We start from the raw sequence: 23,555 nt of genomic DNA on the forward strand, positions 1-23,555 counted from the left end.
AGATGGTTACTTAAAACAAGTAGCTTATTGGAATTGAAGGTTGAAAAATTTGATATTTCCTTTTAATGTGAAAGTCAAATTGTAGGCCAGGCGTGGTTGCTCGTGCCTGTAATCTCAGCACTTTGGGAGACCGAGGCGGGAGGATCACTTGAGCTCAGGAGTTGGAGACCAGCCTGGGCAACATCTCTACAAAAAATTTAAAAATTAACTGGGCATGGTGGCAGACACTTGTAGTTCTAGCTACTCAGGAGGCTGAGATGGGAGGATTGCTTGAGCCAGGGAGGTTAAGGCTGCAGTGGAGCTGTGTTTGTGCCACTGCACTCCAGCCTGGGTGCAAAGGAGACCCGATCTCAAAATAAAATTTTAAAACTCAAATTGTAGCTTAAAAAATGACAGTGTGGTAATCATGGATTGAATTATGTGCTTTTTTTGAAAATTAAATTTGGAGATAATGGTATAGTATATTAACAGATTTTTAAATTGTACCTATTTCTTCTGAAAAATCATCTTTTGTACATAAGAATGATTGTTGTTTGAATATTTTCCATAGAATATTTTCAGTTAAAAAATTAATGTGAGAATCTAATCTTTCAAAAGTTCAAAGTCCAATTATCTTAGATATCTTAAGTTTGAAGACTGTATTTATCTTAGGGCTTTTAGAAAACTTGTTTCTAAAGAACATATATTGTTGATATATATATATATATATTATAAAGCAGATGGTTAGAAGCAGATCTCTAACTAGCAGAACTATTACATCCATGACTTCAGCGTATTAATGTTGTGGTGTTTCCTAAGGTTGAAAGTTTGGTGTTTGAAAGTTTTAAATTCTGTGAACTCAGTGTATATTAAAAATTCACCTCTATGTTCTTTTTCTGTACCTTTTCTCCCCAGGCTGGTGCTTGAGTTCAGCCTCCTGTCTTATGCTTTTGGCAAATTTCCTACCGTTGTTTGGACCTGGTGGATCATGTTCCTGTCTACATTTTCAGTTCCCTATTTTCTGTTTCAACATTGGGCCACTGGCCATAGCAAGAGTTCTCATCCGCTGATCCGTTCTCTCTTCCATGGCTTTCTTTTCATGATCTTCCAGATTGGAGTTCTAGGTTTTGGACCAACATATGTTGTGTTAGCGTATACACTGCCACCAGCTTCCCGGTTCATCATTATATTTGAGCAGGTAAGGTTTTAAGTGTTACCCAAGGCGATGCTGTCCTCGGCTAAAATAATAATAATGATGATGACATACTGATACTATTATTTTTAGCTGTATTAACTTGGATAAATTTTCATATATTGTTCCTTTTGCCATTATCTGTAAAATTGTTAAACTAGAATAATCTCATCTCTTAAGTTTCATTCTAGCTTCCATGTTCTCTGAATTTTGATAAATAAAATAAATTACGTTGAACCTTTTTTTTTTTTTTTTTTTTTGAGATGGAGTCTCACTCTGTCACCCAGGCTGGAGTTCAGTGGCAGCATCTCGGCTCACTGCAACCCCTGCCTCCCAGGTTCAAGTGATTCTTCTGCCTCAGCCTCCCAAGTGGCTGGGACTTCAGGCGCCCACCACCACACCCGGCTAATTTTTGTATTTTTAGTAGAGACGGGGTTTCACCATATTGGCTAGACTGGTCTCAAACTCCTGACCTTATGATCCGCCTGCCTCGGCCTCCCAAAGTGCTGAGATTACAGGCGTGAGCCACTGCGCCTGGCCACATTGAAATATTTTTGATGCATCAAGATTTTGCTCCTGAATACTTTTGTAAAAGTCATTTAAATTATAAAATATTTTCTTTTTTATTTATTTATTTTTATTTTTTTTTTTATTTTTTTTTTTGAGACGGAGTCTTGCTCTGTCACCCAGGCTGGAGTGCAGTGGCATGATCTCTGCTCACTGCAAGCTCCGCCTCCCGGGTTCACGCCATTCTCCTGCCTCAGCCTCCCAAGTAGCTGGGACTACAGGCACCCACCACCACACCCAGCTAATTCTTTTGTATTTTTTAGTGGAGACGGGGTTTCACCGTGTTTTGCCAGGATGGTCTCGATCTCCTGACCTCGTGATCCGCCCGCCTCAGCCTCCCAAAGTGCTGGGATTACAGGCGTGAGCCACCGCGCCCGGCCAAAATATTTTCATAATTAAAAACTTCACTTTTGAAATGTCAGATTCATTGTTTTGTCATGTAACTATATGATAAAGGTTTTATTTTAATTTGTTTATACACTCATCAGGATTTTCTGACTTTATTGGCCATCTATAATGCATTTGGCTAATGGAAAGGACACTTGCAGGAGACTTTCTTTGAACAGACGTCTTTTTCCTCCTGCTTTTGTAGATTCGTTTTGTAATGAAGGCCCACTCATTTGTCAGAGAGAACGTGCCTCGGGTACTAAATTCAGCTAAGGAGAAATCAAGTATGTAATTTCTTTTGTTCGTTATTTTTTCCTCCCCTCCCCTCCCCTCCTCTCCCCACACCTCGTTCCCTTCCCTTCCCTTCTTTCCTTTTCTTCTTCTTTCCTTCCTTCCTTCCTCCCTCCCTTCCTCCCTCTCTTTTTCTCTTTCTCTTTCTCTCTCTCTTTCTCTTTTTTTCTTTTCTTTGTGTAATTTCATTAGTTTAAAGGATTATTGGCTGGATATTTCACCCTTTGTTGTTTACTGGGATGTCACATTATATAATGTAGAGATTGTGTTTTATTTCAAATATATATGATCCATACTGATTTTGAGGACCACTTCATTGTTTCCTGACTATTCCTGCTTTGCCCTTGAACCTACAATTTTAAAAAATTGATTATCTTTTGTAACTTTGCATTTTTTTATGGAATGTTAATAGCCTCATTACACCTGTGCCTGCCTATTCTTTGCAAATTGTTGCTTCACACTCTAGAAGTTATCTCAGTCACAGGAATAACTTGGTTTAAAGAGATTGGTAATATTCAATTCGTGCAAGAATAAGAAGTCATTCTGGAGAACAGGAAAAAAGAACGAGCTGATAAGTCATTTTATTCTTCCCTGTTCTGTGCTTCCTTATATTCCCCCCTTTATTTTTGCTGTGAAAAATCAAAGAGCCTTTGCTCTAACTATAGTTTTCCTTTTCTAGGCACTGTTCCAATACCTACAGTCAACCAGTATTTGTACTTCTTATTTGCTCCTACCCTTATCTACCGTGACAGCTATCCCAGGTAATGGTACTGTGAAGCAGAAATGTGGTAAGCACCAAAAGTGTGGCATGAGTGAGGTGGGATAGGTAAACAGGGGCCAGTTCACGTAGGGACATAGAAAATATAGAATGAGTTTTCATTTTCTGTCTGACCTGGGAAGCCTCAAATGGTGAGTAGAGAAGTCTAATTTGATTATAGTAATTCTGACAGAATTATAAAGTATTTCATATGGTCATAAATGATGTTCTTTGTGTAAAACCATTAATTAATTATATTTTTATTAATTTTTATTATTTTTAATTTATTTTTTTATTAATTAATTTTATTTTTTTCTGAGATGGGAGTCTTGTTGTGTCACCCAGGAGTGCAGTGGTGCTATGTCAGCTCCCTGCAACCTCTGCCTCCTGGGTTCAAGTGATTCTCCTGCCTCGGCATCCCAAGTAGCTGGCATTACAGGTGTGTGCCACCACGCCCGGTTAGTTTTTTTGTATTTTTATTAGAGATGGGGTTTCACCATATTGGCCAGGCTGGTCTCAAACTCCTGGTCACTGCCTTCCAAAGTGCTTGGATTACAGGTGTGAGCCACCGCGCCTGACCAAAAAACATTAATTGTGAGGGTCTTTATTCAAGTTCAGTTACTTTATTTGGAAACCTTATTTTTGTTTGGTTTTTTTTTCAGAAATCCCACTGTAAGATGGGGTTATGTCGCTATGAAGTTTGCACAGGTAAGTTTTTGTAACTGCCTAAGGTATGTTGATTAGGGGATGGGGATTCATATTTATGATAATAATATAATCTACTTAAATCTAATTGGGAGCTAAGAATGCTTTCTGTTGACATTATGCAGTCTTTTAAACTATTTCCAGTACAGTAAATGGTGTGTGTTTTGCCAACATCAAAAGTAATTTTCTTTAATAAAAGAATATATTAGGCTGGGCGCAGTGGCTCGCGCCTGTAATCGCAGCACTTTGGGAGGCCTAGGTGGGCAGATCACGAGGTCAGGAGTTCGAGACCAGCCTGGCCAACATGGTGAAACCCCATCTCTACTAAAAATACAAAAATTAGCCTAGAGTGGAGGCACGTACCTGTAATCTCAGCTACTCAGGAGGCTGAGGCAGGAGAATTGCTTGAACCTGGGATATGGAGGTTACAGTGAGCTGAGATCACACCACTGCACTCCAGCCTGGGCGACAGAGCAAGACTCCATCTAAAAAAAAAAAAAAGAATGTATTATTTTATAAAGTAATTCTAATTCATTATTTCATTAAGCATTAATTTCCCCCTTCCTTCCTGTTTTTCGGGGGAGGTGTATATGTATGTGGGTATAGTCTGACTCTTCCCCATTCCTCCTCCCACCTCCATCAGAATCATTAATCCTGGAAGATCCCATTTTAAATTATTGTCTCAATCAAATGCCCATTTATGAAGTAAGTTCTTTCATTATGGGTTTTTTTTTGTTTTGTTTTGTTTTTTGAGAAGGAGTCCCACTCTGTAGGCTGGAGTGCAGTGATTCAATCTTGGCTCACTGCAACCTCTACCTCCCGTGTTCAAACGATTCTTCTGCATCAGCCTCCTGGGTAGCTGGGATTACAGGTACCTACCACCGCACCTGGCTAATTTTTGTATTTTTAGTAGAGACAGGGTTTCCCCACGTTGGCCAGGCTGGTCTCGAACTCTGACCGCAAGTCATCCATCTGCCTCAACCTCCCAAAGTGCTGGGATTACAGGCGTGAGCCACTGTGCCCAGCCATGTTACGGGTTTTAAGCAGCAGGAAAAACAGGTTCTAAGAGTAAGAGCTCTTTTAAAAATATCATTTGGTAAAGGGTTAGGAAAAGTGATGGTAGAAACTAGGCTTGAGTAATCTCCCGGAAGGATTATAGCAGTCTTATGTACTAATGTTAAATGGAATACATACATGAACGTTACTTTAAGGGTCACATCTGTACTTTCTTTTGGAGAGAAAAAAATCACCTTCCATCTTATTAAGCCATCATTATTATAATTCTGTCTCTGTTATGTTCCAGGTCTTTGGTTGCTTTTTCTATGTGTACTACATCTTTGAAAGGCTTTGTGCCCCCTTGTTTCGGAATATCAAACAGGAGCCCTTCAGCGCTCGCGTTCTGGTCCTGTGTGTATTTAACTCCATCTTGCCAGGTAACGTGGGTACTTGTTAATTTGGTCATGCATAAATTCACGAGGTAAATAGAAAGCTATTGCCTGTGAGCACCTTTGCTTTGCCTACTTTTTCATCTAAACTTCTATACATCTATACCCATCTTGACCTCTTTTACATCTACTTTATAAATGAAGTATCCTTCATCTAGTCTCAGGTCAGTCTTTATTTTTTTTATTTTTATTTTTTTTTGAGATGGAGTCTTGCTCTGTCGCCAGGCTGGAGTGCAGTGGCACAATCCCGGCTTACTGCAACCTCTGCCTCCCGGGTTCAAGCGATTCTCCTGCCTCAGCCTCCCAGGTAGCTGGGATTACAGGCGTGTGCCACTACGCCCAGCTAATTTTTGTGCTTTTAATAGAGACGGGGTTTCACCATGTTGGCCAGGATGGTCTTGATCTCTTGACCATGTGATCCACCCGTCTCGGCCTCCCAAAGTGCTGGGATTACAGGCGTGAGCCACCGCGCCCGGCCAGGTTAGTCTTTCATCTTATGGCTTTCACTCAAGTTGTACCTTTCTCTGACAGTGGACAGTCCACATTCATGCTGTGTCTTCCTGTTCGCTATTCAGTTCATTGTAATCTTGCTCCTGATTCCACCAAGCCACTTAAATGCCCCTTGTTGAAATTACTAGTAACCTCCATTTTCTAATCCAGTGGATGGATTAAGATGTACTTTACCCCTTATCCAAGTTGACCTCTGTGAAGCATTGGGTGCTGCTGACCACATTTTGAAATCTCTCTTGTCACTGTTTTCTTGCTTTTTTTTTTTTTTTTTTTTTAAACCAGGTCTCTCTTTGTCACCCAGTCTGAATGCAGTGGTGTGATCATGGCTTACTAGCCTTGACCTCTGGGGCTCAAGTGATCCTCTCGCCTCAGTAGCTGGGACTACAGGTGCATGCCACCATGCCTGGCTAAGTTTTTATTTTTTGGAGAGACGGGGTCTTGCCATGTTGCCCAGGCCATTCTCAAACTCCTGGGCTCAAGTTATCCTCCTGTCTCAGCCTCTCGAAGTGCTGGGGTTACAGGCTTGAGCCACCATGCTCGGCCTTTTGCCGCTATTTCTTATTTTCCTCCTGTCTTTCCAGCCATACCTTGATTTCTTAAATTTATTTATTGCATTTTTTTGTCTATTATGGAGATATGTGAGTACCTATTACTATGCCGGGTGCAGAGGACTCAGAAGTGAACAAGACATGTATTATCTTTACAGTCTGGGAGCTTTTATAGTTTCCCTTACTTTTCCTCTTTTCTTTACTCATTGAATGTTGGTAATGTTTTCTGTCATCACCTTCCCTTTCTTTTCTTCTCTTGCATTCCTCTTCCAGTAACCTTCCCTCACCAGCCCCAAGACTTATTTGAATGAACTCTGTATCTGTCCCTAAAATAGAATATGTGTTACATACTTGAGTGTCTTCCTCACTAGCTGCAAAGTTATTGAGATCAAGGATTGTGTTTTATAGTCAATCACAAGTCTCTCTCATATTGTCTGGTACATAGTTGATGCTCTATAAATATATATTTTTCAATAAATGAGTGAAAGAGGTAGACATATAAATGGATATTTTATAATATATTGTAATATGCACTATATAAGTAGGATAAACAAAATGCTTATGGCCTTTGTTTCATATTAGAGATAACATTTAATATTGGGTATTGAAAAATAGGTGGGTATTTGCCTGGCAGAGAGTTGGTGGAAAGGTCATTCTAGGTAGTGGGATGGATGCAAGGGCATGGAGCATTCTGGAATGGCATAAATCCAGTTGTGGATGATGTTTACAACACTTAGAGGGTAGAATCATTGGAGATATGTTTAGAATGTTATCCATGTCACTATGTTAACCATGTCACTATTAACTTTTGGGACTGGTTAATTCTTTGTTTGGAGTGGCATTCTTCTGCATTGTAGCATAAACTGTTTAGCAGCATCCTGGCCTCTAACAACTAGATACCAGTGGCACAACTCCCTCTCCTCCAGTTGTCACAGCACTGGTGCAGTGGCTTGCCCCGGTAGTCCCAGCTACTCTGGAGGCTGAGGTGGGAGGATCACTTGAGCCCCAGGAGTTGAAGTTCAGCCTGGGCAGCATAGTGAAACCCTGTCTTTTAAAAACAAAAAGTCTCTAGAATTTCAAATGTCCTGTAGGGGGGAGGGGGCAAAGTCTCTCCCAGTTTTAAACAATTGTTTAAGAGGGGGGTATGGGGGCCAGATTTTTAAAAAGGCCTTGGGTACTAAGTTAGGCCATATTTATCTAGGCATTTCTTAAAAACAAACTGGGTAGGCTGGGTGCAATGGCTCACGCCTGTAATCCCAGCACTTTGGGAGGCCAAGGTGGGTGGATCATGAGGTCAGGAGATCGAGACCTGCCTGGCCAACATGGTGAAACCCGGTGTCTACTAAAAATACAAAAAATTAGCCAGGTGTGGTGGTACATGGCTGGAGACTTGGGAGGCTGAGGCAGGAGAATTGCTTGAACCCTGGAGGCAGAGGTTGTAGTGAGCCGAGATCGCGCCACTGCACTCCAGCCTGGGCGACAGAGCGAGACTCTGTCTCAAAAAAAAAAAAAAAAAGCCAGACTGGGTAATGTCATTTGTTGAACCCACTTTGAATGAAGTTACTGTTTTAAAATTAAGATAATTAACTCTAAAAGTATATCATCTCTGGAATGGGTAAACTGGAATAATAACTTATATTTTACAAAAGAATCCCAGCTAAATAAAATGATGTGATATAATTAGTTGCTTGGCATGTGAGCTATTTGGAAAGACTGCTAATATTGTTAATCTCATTTTTAGGTGTGCTGATTCTCTTCCTTACTTTTTTTGCCTTTTTGCACTGCTGGCTCAATGCCTTTGCTGAGATGTTACGCTTTGGCGACAGGATGTTCTATAAGGTAGTATATACTTAGACTTAGCTTTCTTTTCACATTTTATTATCTTCTTCATTATTAGTATTTCGACATTTTTGGCTAATGTCACCAGCCTTTCACACAAACATTGTGAAATAATTTTCTTTTCTACAAGTTTTGCCAATATTTTCTGAAATTCAGTTACAGATATAACTAGCATAACCTTGTGTTTTCTTCTGTCTCTAATATCTGCTCCCTTAACATAAGCACATGGTTTCTGCTGGATCCTGCAAGGATATATTGGTGATTCCAGTAGGAAACTGTTTGTTCAGAGCACACCATGAGACTTCCGAGTGTTCATTCATTTGAAACGGACCGTCTAGTTCTGTAATAATGACCTCAGCAAATTATTCCATTTAAGACAGTTGAGCAGTTCACGAGGGAAATAACTTTTCCCTCTTTTGTTTTGAAAGGTATTAATTTTGCTTCAGATAGTATCCTTATGCTTCTAAAGTTGGAATTAAGCTATAGAATTAGAGTCAGAATGGCTCATAGCATTCTTTAACCCTACCTAAAGCTGTCTTTGAGTTTTGGTTGTTTTTGGCAACACTCCAAGTCTACCACCTTTTTTCTCAAAGAAACTTTAAGTGTGGATTGCAGATTTTAGATATCTGATTTCATTCATCTGATCTTAAAATTGGGAGCAAGAAATATTTATAGGGATACCAGGACTTCGAGGTAGCCACCATCTCACACTTTGGGTAATTTTGCCATTTATGGTAACCACCAAACAGCTGTCTAGTGTTAGCACTCTCTCGTCTTCATGACCATAGAATTTTCTCATGACATTCTAGCAAGGTAAGGGGGGTGGGGCTTACTGATTGCTGTTTAGATGAACATTAGATTTAAGTGATTCTATGTGTTCTGTAGGAACCTAGGAACTAAATCATATATAGTATGAGAATTCATGTCATATTCAACACTAATAACCAAAATGCCTTTGAAGATTTTTCTCTCATCAGTGTATGAACCAACAGTTTTATCACAGTATACTTTGATTTTTCTGTTACATGTGTTCTTTGGGAAGGTCAGGGGGGTTTGCTTTCCAGTGGGGTGTGTGTGTGTGTGTGTGTGTTTTATGCCTTTACTTTTTCCCTCAGGATTGGTGGAACTCCACGTCATACTCTAACTATTATAGAACCTGGAATGTGGTGGTCCATGACTGGCTATATTACTATGCTTACAAGGACTTTCTGTGGGTAAGTAGCAAGGTTTAAGTTGATATTATTTATGAAATCGAGATTTTCAGAAAGTATGAGTATTATACAGCTGGAAGAAGTTATATTTAATTGCTCATGAGGAAAGGGTAATAGTATCTTTTCAGTTTTCTTTTGAGAAATTTACATCTAGAAACCTGCTCTGAATGGTACTGCTTAGAAACCACTGTGTACAGTAGTAGGTCTAATACTGTTTCTTTTGCTCTGAATTTTATCTTACATAACAAAGTAAGAATGCATGGAGATTGTTGGAGTTGAAATGATCCATCAATAATGGATAGTTTCTTATGAATCTCATTGCCAACAAATAATCTCCCTTTGGTCTTTTTCATTCGTTTTTGGTTAAAGGTAGAGAAATACTTTTTTTTTTTTTTTTTTGAGACAGAGTTTCGCTCTTGTTGCCCAGGCTGGAGTGCAATGGCATGTTCTCGGCTCACTGCAACCTCCTCCTCCCGGGTTCAAGTGATTCTCCTGCCTCAGCCTCCCAAGTGGCTGGGATTACAGGCATATACCACCATGCCCAGCTAATTTTGTATTTTTAGTAGAGATGGTGTTTCTCCATGTTGGTCAGGCTCATCTTGAACTCCAGACCTTAGGTGATCTGCCCACCTCAGCCTCCCAAAGTGCTGGGATTACAGGCGTGAGCCACCGTGCCCGGCTGAGAAACACTTTTCTGTGAGAAACACCTTTGTGTGGATTTGTATCTCTCCAATCATCCTATATAATTCATGCTTGCTTTAAATTTTTAAAAATTACATTGTAATGTTTTCCTTTTTCTTTAGTTTTTCTCCAAGAGATTCAAATCTGCTGCCATGTTAGCTGTCTTTGCTGTATCTGCTGTAGTACATGAATATGCCTTGGCTGTTTGCTTGAGCTTTTTCTATCCCGTGCTCTTCGTGCTCTTCATGTTCTTTGGAAGTAAGTATCTTGGCATGCTGTGAGTATTGGGTACTATGCTAAAAAAGAAAACCAGATAGAAAGGAAACTATAAAATCAATGTAGGAGAACTAGATAGTAGTAGTAACATTTTAAGGTAGTACTTGTTTATCAGATGGTCAGAATTTTGACTTTGAATAATTATACACAGCTCTGTCTCAAGATGTTTACACTTTGAAGTAGGGAAATGAACTAGGTAACCTCATGAAGACCATTGATAACACTGATTTGGTAGGTCATAAAAGTTATCTATATAAACAGCTTTCCCATTCGTAAACATTGTCGGTATGCACCCCCTAGAAAACTGACAAGTTTTTGAGTGAGTAGAGAGGGAAAAGTTGGAATATGAATATTCTAATTCCATGAAATATATATACACATGTTCTGAAAACACTGATTTCTTGTAAGTTACTGATTTTAACACTGAAGCTTTATTTGTCTTTATAGAAACAGTGACCAGAATAAAAAAATATATAAACAGTTTTTGCTCACTGTGATTATTAAATAACAGCAGATACCTGAGGCCCCTCATCTTCTGATAAATTATGTTTTGATACCTGTATATTTCTTTCTTTCTTTTTTTTTTTTCCTTTGAGACAGAGTTTCAGTCTCGTGACCCAGGCTGGAGAGCAGTGGTATGATCTCAGCTCACTGCAGCCTCTGCCTCCCTGCTTCAAGTGATTCTCCTGCCTCAGCCTCCCGAGTGGCTGTGATTACAGGCACACACCACCACGCCTGGCTAATTTTTGTATTTTTAATAGAGATGGGGTTGCACCATGTTGGCCAGGCTGGTCTCGAACTTCTGACCTCTGATAACTGTGTATTTCTTTGTTGCCTTCCTGTTTTTAGTGGCTTTCAACTTCATTGTCAATGATAGTCGGAAAAAGCCAATTTGGAATGTTCTGATGTGGACTTCTCTTTTCTTGGGCAATGGAGTCTTACTCTGCTTTTATTCTCAAGAGTGGTATGCACGTCAGCACTGTCCTCTGAAAAATGTGAGTCACCAACCTGGTTGGAGTGCAAAAGAACCTGTTTATTCTCTGATTGTGAGAGTTGGTGGGCAATGTTGAGGAGGATAGTAGTGGAGATTATGATGAATTAGTGTTAAAGAGAGGGAAATGAGGAGTAAAAGCATTAGTTTATGATCTGATCTTATTGTACTTGAAGTTTTTCCTTTCGTTTAGTTTTCTTCACATTTAACTCTCCTAGCTTTTGGTTTTCTTCTTTTACTGCCTTCAGCCCCTTCTAATTTTTTTTTTTTTTTTTTTTTTCCGAGACAGTCTCACTCTGTCACCCAGGCTGGAGTGTAGTGGCGCAATCTCAGCTCACTGCAACCTCTGCCTCCCGGATTCAAGCGATTCTCCTTCCTCGGCCCCCGAGTAGCTGGGATTACAGGAGCATGCCACCATGTCCGCTAATTTTTGTATTTTTAGTAGAGATGGGGTTTCACCATGTTAGCCAGGATGGTCTTGATCTCCTGACCTCATGATCCGCCCACCTCGGCCTCCCAGAGTGCTGGAGCCACCGCGCCCAGCCAGCCCCTTCTAAGTATTCTCCAGGGTTTTCCTAATGCCATGTATGTCCTTACTACCACCACCTAAAACATACCTTTTTTTTTTTTTTTAAACCTCTTTCTTCTAAATAAACTCTTGTAAAAATATTGGACAACACTGAGATCCTTCCATTTCTCTTGATTCTATTTTTGTTTTTGGTTTTTGGTAATTATATTCAGGTTTCATTTATTCTTAGGACTTTAGTTTTTAGCTATACATGGGTACAGATTTTAGGAGGATGGCTTTTTTTTTTTTTTTTTTTTTAGAATTTTATTTTCAGGTAACACAGTATAGAACATAGGAATTTTCCAGCAAACACTCTGGTTAATTTAATTGATGTGATCTGGTTTATTAGATCTACTAGCACTAGCTGAAAGTACTGCTTATAGTTATGGATAGAATTTCATGATGGAAACACCCTAAGAAGTAGGATTGCCAGGCTTTTTGTGTATATAGGGCATGTCTTGTATTTAATACTTTTGTCCTGCCTCCTGTATTGGGTTTCTTAGAAGACCCCAAATGTCCTATATTCTGCTTTTTTCAGTAAATTACAAAAAATATGGCAGATAGAGCTATTTGTCTCAAGTTCATCTAGGCATCTTGTACTTGTATTTGCTAAATTTGGTGGCCCTACTAATAATTCATTCAATCCCTACAACCTTCCAGGTTTGGAGGGGATGCCTTTTTGATTTATTTCCTGGGTATTTCTCGTAGGCATCTGTAACTGAAAATGTCCATAATGAAATTAATCAGTTTCCTCTCCAAAGCTTCCCCTCTTTCTGTGTACCCTATGTCTGTTAGGCTGCCTCAACTCTCCCTCTTTATTTCATATTAATCTCCTTTGTTCATCTGAAGTAATTGCTCTTGACTGTCCCTGGTCACCTGGATTCCACATGTCAGATTTTATTCTCCTATCAAAATCCAGTTTGGATGCCACATCTTCCATGATGATTTTTCAAATGCTTGCTTCCCTGTCTTTCCTATTTCTGAACTTTTGTAGTGCTTCATTTGCTCCTCCTTTGATAGTTCAGTAATTTTAAACCTTGTATTAGTCATTTATATATATATATATATAAGTCATATATGTATGTTAGTCATTTATATATATGTGTATATATAATTTATATTTATATATTTATTTATATATTATATATATACTAATATTTAGTACCTTAAAATCTAAATGGTGGTTATATATATATATATAACATATATTTATATTTATATATTAATTTATATATATTTATATATTATATGTATGCTAATATATACTAATATTTAGTGCCTTAAAATCTAAATGCTGGTTATATATAGGTACTAAATATTAGTATATATTAGTATATATATAATATATAAATAAATATATAAATATAAATAAATATATATATATATGTGTATATATATATATATATATATTTGTCATCCTTAACCACCATTTAGATTTTAAGGTACTAAAAGTAAGGCTGTGCTAAAATAAAAGATACAGAAAGAAATAGTGCCTATTTAGAAACTGGTCAAAGTCCACACAATTGTGTATAGTTTACTGGACTTTAAAAGCTTTATGTGAAGCATCTAAATTAAATAAATCTGTGTCATAGATAAAAGTACTGAACATCTTTTGAATTAGTGAGCTGCTTATACCTTGAGGGTTATTGAAATGGTGGGAGGCATTTTAGAGATGTACAATGTATCATGTTAACATCCCCCACCTACCTCCATACCTCCTCTACTCTACACAAATAAATTATTTTTCCATTCTTATTTTTCCCCACTGCAGCCCACATTTTTGGATTATATCCGGCCACGTTCCTGGACTTGTCGTTACGTGTTTTAGAAGCTTGGACTTTGTTTCCTCCTTGTCACTGAAGATTGGGTATCTCCCTGATTTGGAGCCAGCTGTTTCCAGTTGCTACTGAAGTTGTCTGTGTTATTTGGACCACTCCAGGCTTTACAGATGACTCAGTCCATTCCTAGGTCACTTGAAGCAAAGCTGTTGGAAGTTCACTGGAGTCTTGTACACTTAAGCAGAGCAGAACTTTTTTTGTGGGGCTGAGTGGGGGGAGAAGGCTGACTAATAGCTGAAGTAATGACAGATTGTTGCTGGGTCATATCAGCTTTATCCCTTGGTAATTATATCTGTTTTGTTTCTTGACTCCGTCCAATCAGAGAATAAACATCATAGTTTCTTGGCCACTGAATTAGCCAAAACACTTAGAAAGAAATCACTTAAATACCTCTGGCTTAGAAATTTTTTCTACACTGTTGGAATGTATGCTAATTGAACATGCAATTGGGGAAGAAAAAATGTAGAATGATTTTTGCTATATCTAGTAGAAAGAAAATGTCTGTTTTCCAAAGATAATGTTATACATCCTATTTTGTAATTTTTTTGAAAAAAGTTCAATGTTCAATTTTCCTTAGTTTTTACCTTGTTTTCTCTATAGGTCATGATTTCTGTGAAGCAAAAAGATGCCTTTTACCATGAATTCTTGAGTTTACATCAATAATACTGTATATTAAGGGGATCAGAAGTAGGAAGGAAAAAATAAGAGATAGCAGAGGAAAAAGAAAAACATTTCCTCTTATAACTTCTGAAGTAATTTGTAAAAAAGATTTGTAGAGTCAATCATGTGTTTAAATTATTTTATCACAAACTTAACATGGAAGATATTCCTTTTTAACTTTATGGTAACTTCTTTGAAGTTATTTAGAAATATCCTTTGGAACAATTATTTTATCGTCTAATAAATATTGACTTACCTTGAATTATTTTGCAGACTAGTGAGTCTGTAACATAAGTATTAATCACCTCCACTCATATTAAAGTGATCATTAAGAATCCAGAAGCTGGCTTCTGCATTTGCTCAGTTATACTTTTAACGCTAGTATGTTTTTAGGTGGAATAAATTAATATGTGATTGGTTTCAAGAAAATGTACTCTATTATGTAATACTTCCATTTTATAAGATTCCCATTTCTAATACAATGTGTGTAGGAATTGTTTGTATGTATGAGGTATGATTGTAAAGATTGAGCATTGGAAGGGGTATCAGAGACCATCTCGTTCAACTTTCCACTCAAAGAAAGATTTATGAATTATTTAAATGATTGTTGTTACTTGGAACAGCCACTTGAGAGGCTCTCTTGGTATTGTTCGGAATTGTTTTAAAGTCAGTTTGAGTCTCACAAGAAGGTAAGTAGAGTTTCTTAATAGTCACAACTTAATTTGAACCACAAGTATCCAGCTTAATCATGTATCTTACTCATGATACCACTGGTCCAGATGAGTTTAGGTAATTTTCAAACATTAAATCCAACTTCAGCGGACACAAATACACCTCAGAGGAGCTTATTTTTAAAAAGGTACTCTGCATGTTCCCGCAGTAATGTTCTGCACAACAGTATTGTGATTGTAATGGAATCATAACCTCCTAACTGGTTTGCTTGAATATGGCTTGTAATTCCTGACATTTTTCTTAAAATTAAAATGAATCAGTCTCTTGAACTTACAACTGCATTTTAAATATATTAGGAATAGATTGCTCTGAGACCTGGTTATGAGCAAGCCAATCTTTTGAATCTAGAGAATGGAATTCTTAGGTTTATATTTCTGTTAAGAAATACTATAAATATGACTCTTATGAGAAGACTTTGTTGCTCTGTAGTGTTTCTGAATACTGTATTTGTTGGATTGATCAAGGCTATTTTTCAAAAAGCTCTCTGCTTCCTGTTCGTTTGTTTTTGAGATGGAGTCTTGCTCTGTTGCCCAGGCTGGAGTGCAGTGGCGTGATCTCGGCTCACTGCAACCTCTGCCTCCCTGGTTCAAGCTATTCTGCCTCAGCCTCCTGAGTAGCTGGGATTACAGGCCCATGCCACCACGCCCGGCTAATTGTTGTATTTTTAGTAGAGATGGGGTTTCACCATGTTGGTCAGGCTGGTCTCAAACTCCTGACCTTGTGATCTGCCCACCTCAGCCCCCCAAAGTGCTGGGAAGACAGGCGTTAGTCACCGTGCCTGGCCTCTGTTTCCTGTTATTAGTCATTTTCCTGCCCAAGATTGCGACAACAAATATATAGAACTACAGACTGTTTAGAATGCTGAGGCTGTTCTAAGAAACTTTCAAAAACAGTAGGACTTCAAGGAATGGTCACTTTCTATGAAAGAAACTGGTTTGATAGCCATAATCTTAGTGCTAGCTGCTTTTAGCAAAAGTCTTTTCTTGAAACCACCACCCATACTCTTTAAACAAATAAAAACTAAAATCTCTTGGTAATGTTTCAGGAAGATTTATTTTTTCTATTTTGCTAATGTGGCAAAAATTATTTTCAGTTATAGGATACTTTTTTCCTTCTGAAAAGTAATAAGCTTAAAGTTTTTGTTTCTGTAAGATGTAATGATAGTAACTATTATTTTGGGCATATTAACCAACAGAACAATTATGTAGTGTGTATATCACTTTCTCATTAGATCTCTAACTTGACCTTCTAGTACCTTTGTGTGTGAGGATGAATTTGTTAGATCCTTTTATTCTCAATCTTGGATAATGATGCAAAATGGAATTTTGTTTTGTTGGTAGATTCACATACTAAAACTTTGCAGGTAAAGTTGCTTGCCTCATGTTAGAATTTAATTAGAAAACTGAGGCTGCCTTTTTTTTTTTCTAGACAGAGTCTTGTTCTGTCGCCCAGGCCAGTTTTTTTTTTTTCTTGTACAGATAGGGTTTCACCATGTTGCCCAGGCTGGTCTCAAACTCCCGGACTCAAGGGATCTATTTGCCTCAGTCTCTCAAAGTGCGAGATTACAGGTGTGAGCCACGGCTCCTGGCTCCTTGCTCCAGAATCAATTTTTTAATGGAAGATAGCTCATACTTTTTGTTTTTAAAGAGACAGGGTCTCACTCTGTTGCCCAGGCTGGAGTGTTAGTAGCGTGATCATAGCTCACTGCAGTCTCAAACTCCTGGACTCAAATAGTGCTCTGGAGTACCTAGAACTGCAAGTGCCTACCACCACACCCAGCTAATTTATTTGTTTTTTTTTTTTTTTTTAGAGATGGGGGTCTCACTGTGCTGCCCAGGCTAGTCTCAAACTCTTCACCTCAAGCAAACCTCCCACTGCTGAAAGCTTTTGGGATTACAGGCATGAGCCACCATGCCAGGCCCATACTTATTGTTAATAAAGTTTCAGTGACTTGCTTACTAATCTTATGCAAAATTTCATGTAATTTATGTAATACTACATAGCAATGCTACATATGGTATATATACACACACTGTATACACAGAAAGGTCTGTTCTGGGTATTTTATGTGTCTTATCTCTAGGCTTTATGGCTCTGAAATGGAGGGAACTGGACATAAATGTTTTGAGGAATAAAGTGAATTTTTTGTTGTTGTTGTTTGTTTCTTTTGAGACAGTCTCAGTCACCAGGCTGGAGTGCAGTGGCGTGATCTCGTCTCACTGCAACCTCTGCCTCCTGGGTTCAAGCGATTCTCCTGCCTGAGCCTCCCGAGTAGCTGGCATTACAGGTGCCTGCCACCATGCCCGGCTAATTTTTGTATTTTTAGTAGAGATGGGGTTTCACCATGATGGTCAGTCTGGTCTTGAACTCCTGACCTCATGATCCGCCAGCCTCAGCCTCCCAAAGTGCTGGGATTATAGGCATGAGCCATGCTCCCGGCCAAAGTGAATGTTTTGGGTGAAGTTTATATAAGGATTTGACTTTTTTTTTTATCATTATTAAAGTTTCTATCAGGTAATACAGTGTTGGCCCTCTGTTGAAATAAAATGTTACATATAGCTGGGTGTAGTGGCTCATGCCTTTAATCCCAGTACTTTGGGAGGCCAAGGCAGGAGGATTGCTTGAGCTCAGAAGTTTGAGACCAGCCTGGGCAACATGGCATAACCCTGTCACTACAAAAAATACAGAAATTAGCCAGGCATGGTGGTGCATGCCTGTAGTCCCAGCTACTCAGTCGGCTGAGGTGGAAAGATGGCTTCAAGCCAGGAGATGGAGGCTTCAGCGACCTGTGACCTGTGATCACACCACTTTATTCCTCAAAACATTTATGTCCCAGTTCCCTCCATTTCAGAGCCATGGGCAACAGCGAGACCCTGTCTCAAAAAAAAATTACATATAAGCCCGGTTTAAAGAGAGGATAACATGCAACTACCCTAGTTGAAACAGAGTGTGTCACTTCTTTCCCAACCTAAATTTAATGCCTAGTTTGAAAATCAGTAGACAGTAATAAAGTTGATAAGCTTTAGGTTGGTAGGAAAGCTATGTAATCTATATAGTGTACTAAATCCTTATGTTTTGGGTAAAGACTTTAATAGCTAATTTGGACTTCAGAAAATGGGTTAATTTCACGAGTGCATATCACTTTTGACTATATTAGTCAAGCATATTATTAAAGTTTAAAAAACTCTAAAACTTCTGTACTGTTTTTTTCTTAAGTGCTCTCTTCCTTATTTCTACATTACTGCATTCACATTTCTGCTGTCAGTAAGCCCTAATGGAGTGATAGACTTTAAGCTAGTAGATACTGCACCATGCCTTGTGGTGGTGTTTTCTTAATGAAATGGAAGCTGTACTTCCTGTTTGTTTTTAAATACTTTTGAAACAGTTCATGCACCCCATCATTTAGAAATGCACTTTGAATTTCCATGGAAAAAGGTGCCAATTTTGGATTGGGAAAGGAGCTGAAGCCCCAGTCAAGACTCTGCCATTTGGGGTAGTGCAGCAGATTCCTGTGTCTGTATCTTTCCAGTGTGTGTGTGAATCCATAGTGTTCTGAGCACCAGAAGGGTCATGTAAATCTGAAGTTGTTATTAAAGGTTTTTCTATAGTGAAAGATGTCTTTTCTGATTCATTCTTGTATGTTACTTTCCTGAATTGCTATTTCCTCCTCCCCCTGCAAGTCCTTGTCTGATCACTGGCACCAATACTTTGTTTAGTATGAGTTGTATTAGCATTAACTTAAAAATTTTTAGGCCGGGCGCAGTGGCTCACGCCTGTAATCCCAGCACTTTGGGAGGTCGAGGTGTGTGGATCACAAGGTCAGGAGTTTGAGACCAGCCTGGCCAATATGGTGAAACCTCATCTCTACTAAAAATACAAAAAAATTAGCCGGGCATGGTGGCACATGCCTGTAATCCCAGCTACTTGGGAGGCAGAGGTTGCAGTGGGCCGAGATCGCGCCACTGCACTCCATCCAGCCTGGGTAACAGAGTGAGATTCCGTCTCAAAAAAAATTTTTTTTAATTTAAAAATATACAAAAATGGCAAAATGCTGCACATGTGAATGTGATAAATATATTTGGAAGAAACCTAGTCTGTTTTTTATTTTTTTATGTCTTTGAGACAGTCTCATTCTGTTGCCCAGGCCAGAGTACAGTGGTGTGATCTCAGCTTACTGCAACCTCCGCCTCCTAGGTTCAAGCGATTCTCCTGCCTCAGCCTCCCCAGTAGCTGGGATTACAGGCACACATCACCATGTCTGGCTAATTTTTGTATTTTTTAGTAGAGATAAGAGTTTCGCCATATTGCCCAGGCTGGTCTTGAACTCCTGACCTCAGGTCATTCACCTGCCTCGGCCTCCCAAAGTGCTGGAATATAGGCATGAGCTACTGCACCCGGCCAGAAACCAAGTCTCTTTTAAAAGTAACTTCAAGTGTATTCAGTATTAACTGTATGGTTCATGTACATAAATGCTGTTCATCTTGATACCAGGCAACTTTATATGCTGAATATAGCCAAAAGAGAAGGCAAACAACTGACCAGGGCTTTCTTGTCCGTCTAATGAAGGGGAACTGTGTTAAAGGTTACAAATAAATTGTGGGGCCCAATTGTGACTTTGTATTTGCATCAAGAAATGCAGTGATAGTGACTCTTCTGCCGCCTCTCTCTCTCGAGGCCGTTATTTGTTGCTTAATTCCTTTTGCTCTTGGCCTTTTAAAACCTGTGAAGGGGCCAGGTGTGGTGGCTGATGCCTGTAATCCCAGCACTTTGGGAGGCCGAGGCAGGTGTATCACTTGAGCTTGGGTGTTCGAGACCAGCCTGGCCAACATGATAAAACCATGTCTCTATTAAAAATACAAAAATCAGCTGGGCTCGGTGGCACACACCTGTGATCCCAGCTATTTGGGTGGCAGAGGCATGAGAATCGCTTGAATCTGGGAGGTGGAGGTTACAGTGAGCCAAGATCATGCTTCTGCACTTCAGCCTGGGTGGCAGAGTGAGACTCCATCTCAAAAACAAAAACCCGCAAAGGTATCTAAGAAAGCATTGCTCTACCTCCGATGGGTAGAAATGGACTTTAGGTTTTTAATGAAAGGTGAAAAGCAGTTGGCTAGGAGGTATGCCTCTTAAGACTAAGGGAAACCAGTTTTGGAGCAAGATAGGGTTACTTCCTCCTGCTGTCGTTTGAATGTGTCTCCTCCAAAATTCAGCTATTGCCAATGTGCTGTTATGAGGAGAGCCTATTTTTTGGAGACAGTGTCTCGTTCTATCGCCCAGGCTGGAGTGTGTGGCGTGATCTGGGCTCACTGCAACCTCCACCTCCCAGGTTTACATGATTCTCCTGCCTCAGCCTCCTGAGTAGCTGGGATTACAGGCGCCGGCCACCATGCCCAGCTAATTTTTGTATTTTTAGTAGAGACGGGGTTTCACCATGTTGGCCAGTATGGTCTTTAACTCCTGACCTCAAGTGATCAACCCGCCTCGGCCTACCAAAGTGCTGGGATTGCAGGCATGAGCCACTGCACCCAACCAAATTTCTCTTCTTCATAAATTACCCAGTCCCAGGTATTCTGTTATGGCAGCTCAGATGAAGATGCCCTTTCTGCGAAGAATCTACTCGTAATAGGAGCCTATTATGAGGAATACTTGACACTGCAACACTTTGTTGGTGGAAGCACATATGATAGCAACAGTCAAGGAATACTCTCTAGTTACTCTTGATGACCTAGCTATACCCACCTGGCTCTGCAGTGCCAAAGGAGTGGGAAAGGGAAAATCCTTTCAGAAGTTAACTCTGCCCCTGTTTCTTGGACCCAGTGGCTGCTGGTCATTGCTGCTAGGGGCAAAGCCATAGTGTTGGAATTTTTTCTGATGAATTTATGAAAGCGTAGAGTTGTGTCACTTTAGGCTTGGATGGCTATCATTTGGACTCAACCAAATTCATGCATCTGATTTATAAAGCATATAACTTGGTAAATTTACTATGAGAAATCACTCAGTAGCATACTCAAGGTTGGCATGATCATTGAATTTGCTCTCTGTAGATGCCCAACTTAGTGTACAATGAGAAAGATGAATTCTCATAGACTGCATAATCATTTGTCAGATACTGTGCCATGCACTGAAGACACATGAACAATACAAAAGCATATTTCTTCCTGTAGGCATGCCTGTGTGTGAACTGAATGATCAAGTCAGACATCATTCAGTTTTAGGGATGCCCTTCTTGTGTGGAAGCAATACTAGAAGCTACTCTTTCCCTTGGAAAGTGGCTGAGTAGTGCTTAGATTTCCTTCTCAAGCGTCTGCTTTTAAAAGTTGCTAACTGGAGGCCCGGTGTGGTGGCTCACACCTGTGATCCCAGCACTTTGGGAGGCTGAGGTGGGCTTATCACTTGAGGTCAGGAGTTTGAGACCAGCCTGGCCAACATGGTGAAATCCCCTCTCTACTAAAAATATAAAAATTAGCTGGGCATGGTGGCGGGTGCCTGTAATCCCAGCTACACAGGAGGCCAAGGCTCCAGAAAATCGTTTGAACCCAGGAGGCAGAGGTTGCAGTGAGCCAAAATCATGCCACTGCACTCCAGCCTGGGCGACAGAGCGCGAGACTCCATCTCAAGAAAAGAAAAAAAATCGACTCTGACCATCACTTTTACATGTCTTGAGGTTTTCTGTTTACGAAGATTCTTACCTACTCAGTTTACATTTTGCTATGGTATTTTCCATCAAAGACCTTAATAGTATTTTACTTTACTCCATTTTAGGATTCTCGGTATAATTAAAAATTACGAGAGGAGTTACCCTGTGAGTAGCAATTGTATTTTTTGATAGTGATAGTCTTATTGTACTGTTTTTGTTTATGCCTCATCTATTAACTTTTTTTGTGTTGTTTTGTAGAGATAGGGTCTTGCCACGTTGTCCAAGCTGGTCTCGAATTCCTGGCCTCAAGCCATCCTCTAGCCTAAGCCTCTCAAAGTGCTGGGATGACTCCGGCATGAGCCACTACACCCAGCCACTCATCCAACTTTTTTTTTTTTTTTTTTTTTTGAGAGGGAGTTTCACTCTTGTCGCCCAGAATGGAGTGCGATGGTGCTGCAACCTCCACCTCCCGGGTTCAAGCGATTCTCCTGCCTCAGCCTCCTGAGTAGCTGGGACTACAGGCATGTGCCACCACGCCAGGCTAATTTTTGTATTTGGTATTTGTATTTGGTAGAGACAGGTTTTCACCGTGTTGATCAGGCTGGTCTCTATCTGACCTCAGATGATCTGCCCACCTCAGCCTCCCAAAGTGCTGGGATTATAGGCATGAGCCACCACACCCTGCCTCATCTGTTCAACTTTAACAAAGTAGGCCTTTGCTGAGAGCTTCAGACCCATGTATTAATGTATAATCAAATAGTTACTTCTCATTCCCATCCAGATATCTCAATCTTACTGCAAACTTAATATATCCACAAGTCCTAAACGGATCCTTCTCCAAAGCCCTCCTCCAAATCTGGTCTTCCTCCTTTGTTTCCAGTCTCAGTAAATGGTATTGTTACAGGAAAGGGGGTTCAGATTCAGACCCCAAGAGGGTTCTTAGATCTTGCACAAGAAAGAATTCAGGGCGAGTCCACAGTGCAAAGCAAGTTTATTAGGAAAATAAAGAAAAAAAGAACAGCTACTCCATAGAGAGCACTGAGGGTTGCTGGTTACCCATTTTTACAGTTATTTCTTGATGATATGCTAAACAAGGGGTGGATTATTCATTCCTCCCCTTTTTAGGCCATAAAGGGTAACTTCCCTACATTCCCATGGTATTTGTAAACTGTCATGGCGCTGGTGGGAGTACAGCAGTCAGGACGACCAGAGGTCACTCTCGTGGCCATCTAGGTTTTGGTGGATTTTAGCTGGCTTCTTTACTGCGACCTGTTTTTATCAGCAAGGTCTTTATGACCTGCTCTCTCATCCTGTGACTTAGAATGCCTTAACCGTCTGGGAATGCAGCCAAGTAGGTTTCAGCCTTATTTTACCCAGCTCCTATTCAAGATGGAGTTGCTGTGGTTCAAACTCCTCTGACATTATGTATGATCACCGTACCACAGCACAAGACAGAAAAGAGACCTTTGATGTCTCACAGATCTAATCACTTCCTAAATCCTTTAGATTATACTTTATGTTTTTCTAGAATGTGTTCACTTATTTCTATCTGCTTTCTTAATACTGTACTTGGATTTTTTTGAACTAGGTTAAGAATACAAAAGACAGATAACTTTGTGTGCTCTATAATGCTATTATGTGTATTTTAATTCTTTGAAAAATTAGGGTAACAGGGGAGGTAAGGCTAAAGGCTAAAATGCTAACACACCCAACATGTTTGATCGGAAGAGTTCAAAGGGAT

General features: G+C 39.7%; 1 protein-coding gene across 2 annotated transcripts in view; it reads left to right on the forward strand.

Moving 5' to 3' along the window:
- Positions 1–15,656, forward strand: part of SOAT1 (sterol O-acyltransferase 1) — a 60,159-nt gene extending 44,503 nt beyond the window's left edge. For both annotated transcript variants that reach the window (XM_055255727.2, XM_055255729.2), the window contains 10 exons: positions 895–1,177; positions 2,331–2,409; positions 3,096–3,177; positions 3,836–3,881; positions 5,182–5,311; positions 8,123–8,220; positions 9,336–9,434; positions 10,235–10,370; positions 11,238–11,383; positions 13,719–15,656. In XM_055255727.2, coding sequence (XP_055111702.1) covers positions 895–1,177; positions 2,331–2,409; positions 3,096–3,177; positions 3,836–3,881; positions 5,182–5,311; positions 8,123–8,220; positions 9,336–9,434; positions 10,235–10,370; positions 11,238–11,383; positions 13,719–13,775 — 1,156 coding nt within the window. In that variant the 3' untranslated portion in view covers positions 13,776–15,656. The remainder of the gene's footprint in view (positions 1–894; positions 1,178–2,330; positions 2,410–3,095; positions 3,178–3,835; positions 3,882–5,181; positions 5,312–8,122; positions 8,221–9,335; positions 9,435–10,234; positions 10,371–11,237; positions 11,384–13,718) is intronic.
- The last annotated feature ends 7,899 nt before the right edge of the window (positions 15,657–23,555 follow it).

This window comes from Symphalangus syndactylus, chromosome 12, assembly GCF_028878055.3.
Source record: "Symphalangus syndactylus isolate Jambi chromosome 12, NHGRI_mSymSyn1-v2.1_pri, whole genome shotgun sequence".
NCBI lineage: Eukaryota > Metazoa > Chordata > Mammalia > Primates > Hylobatidae > Symphalangus > Symphalangus syndactylus.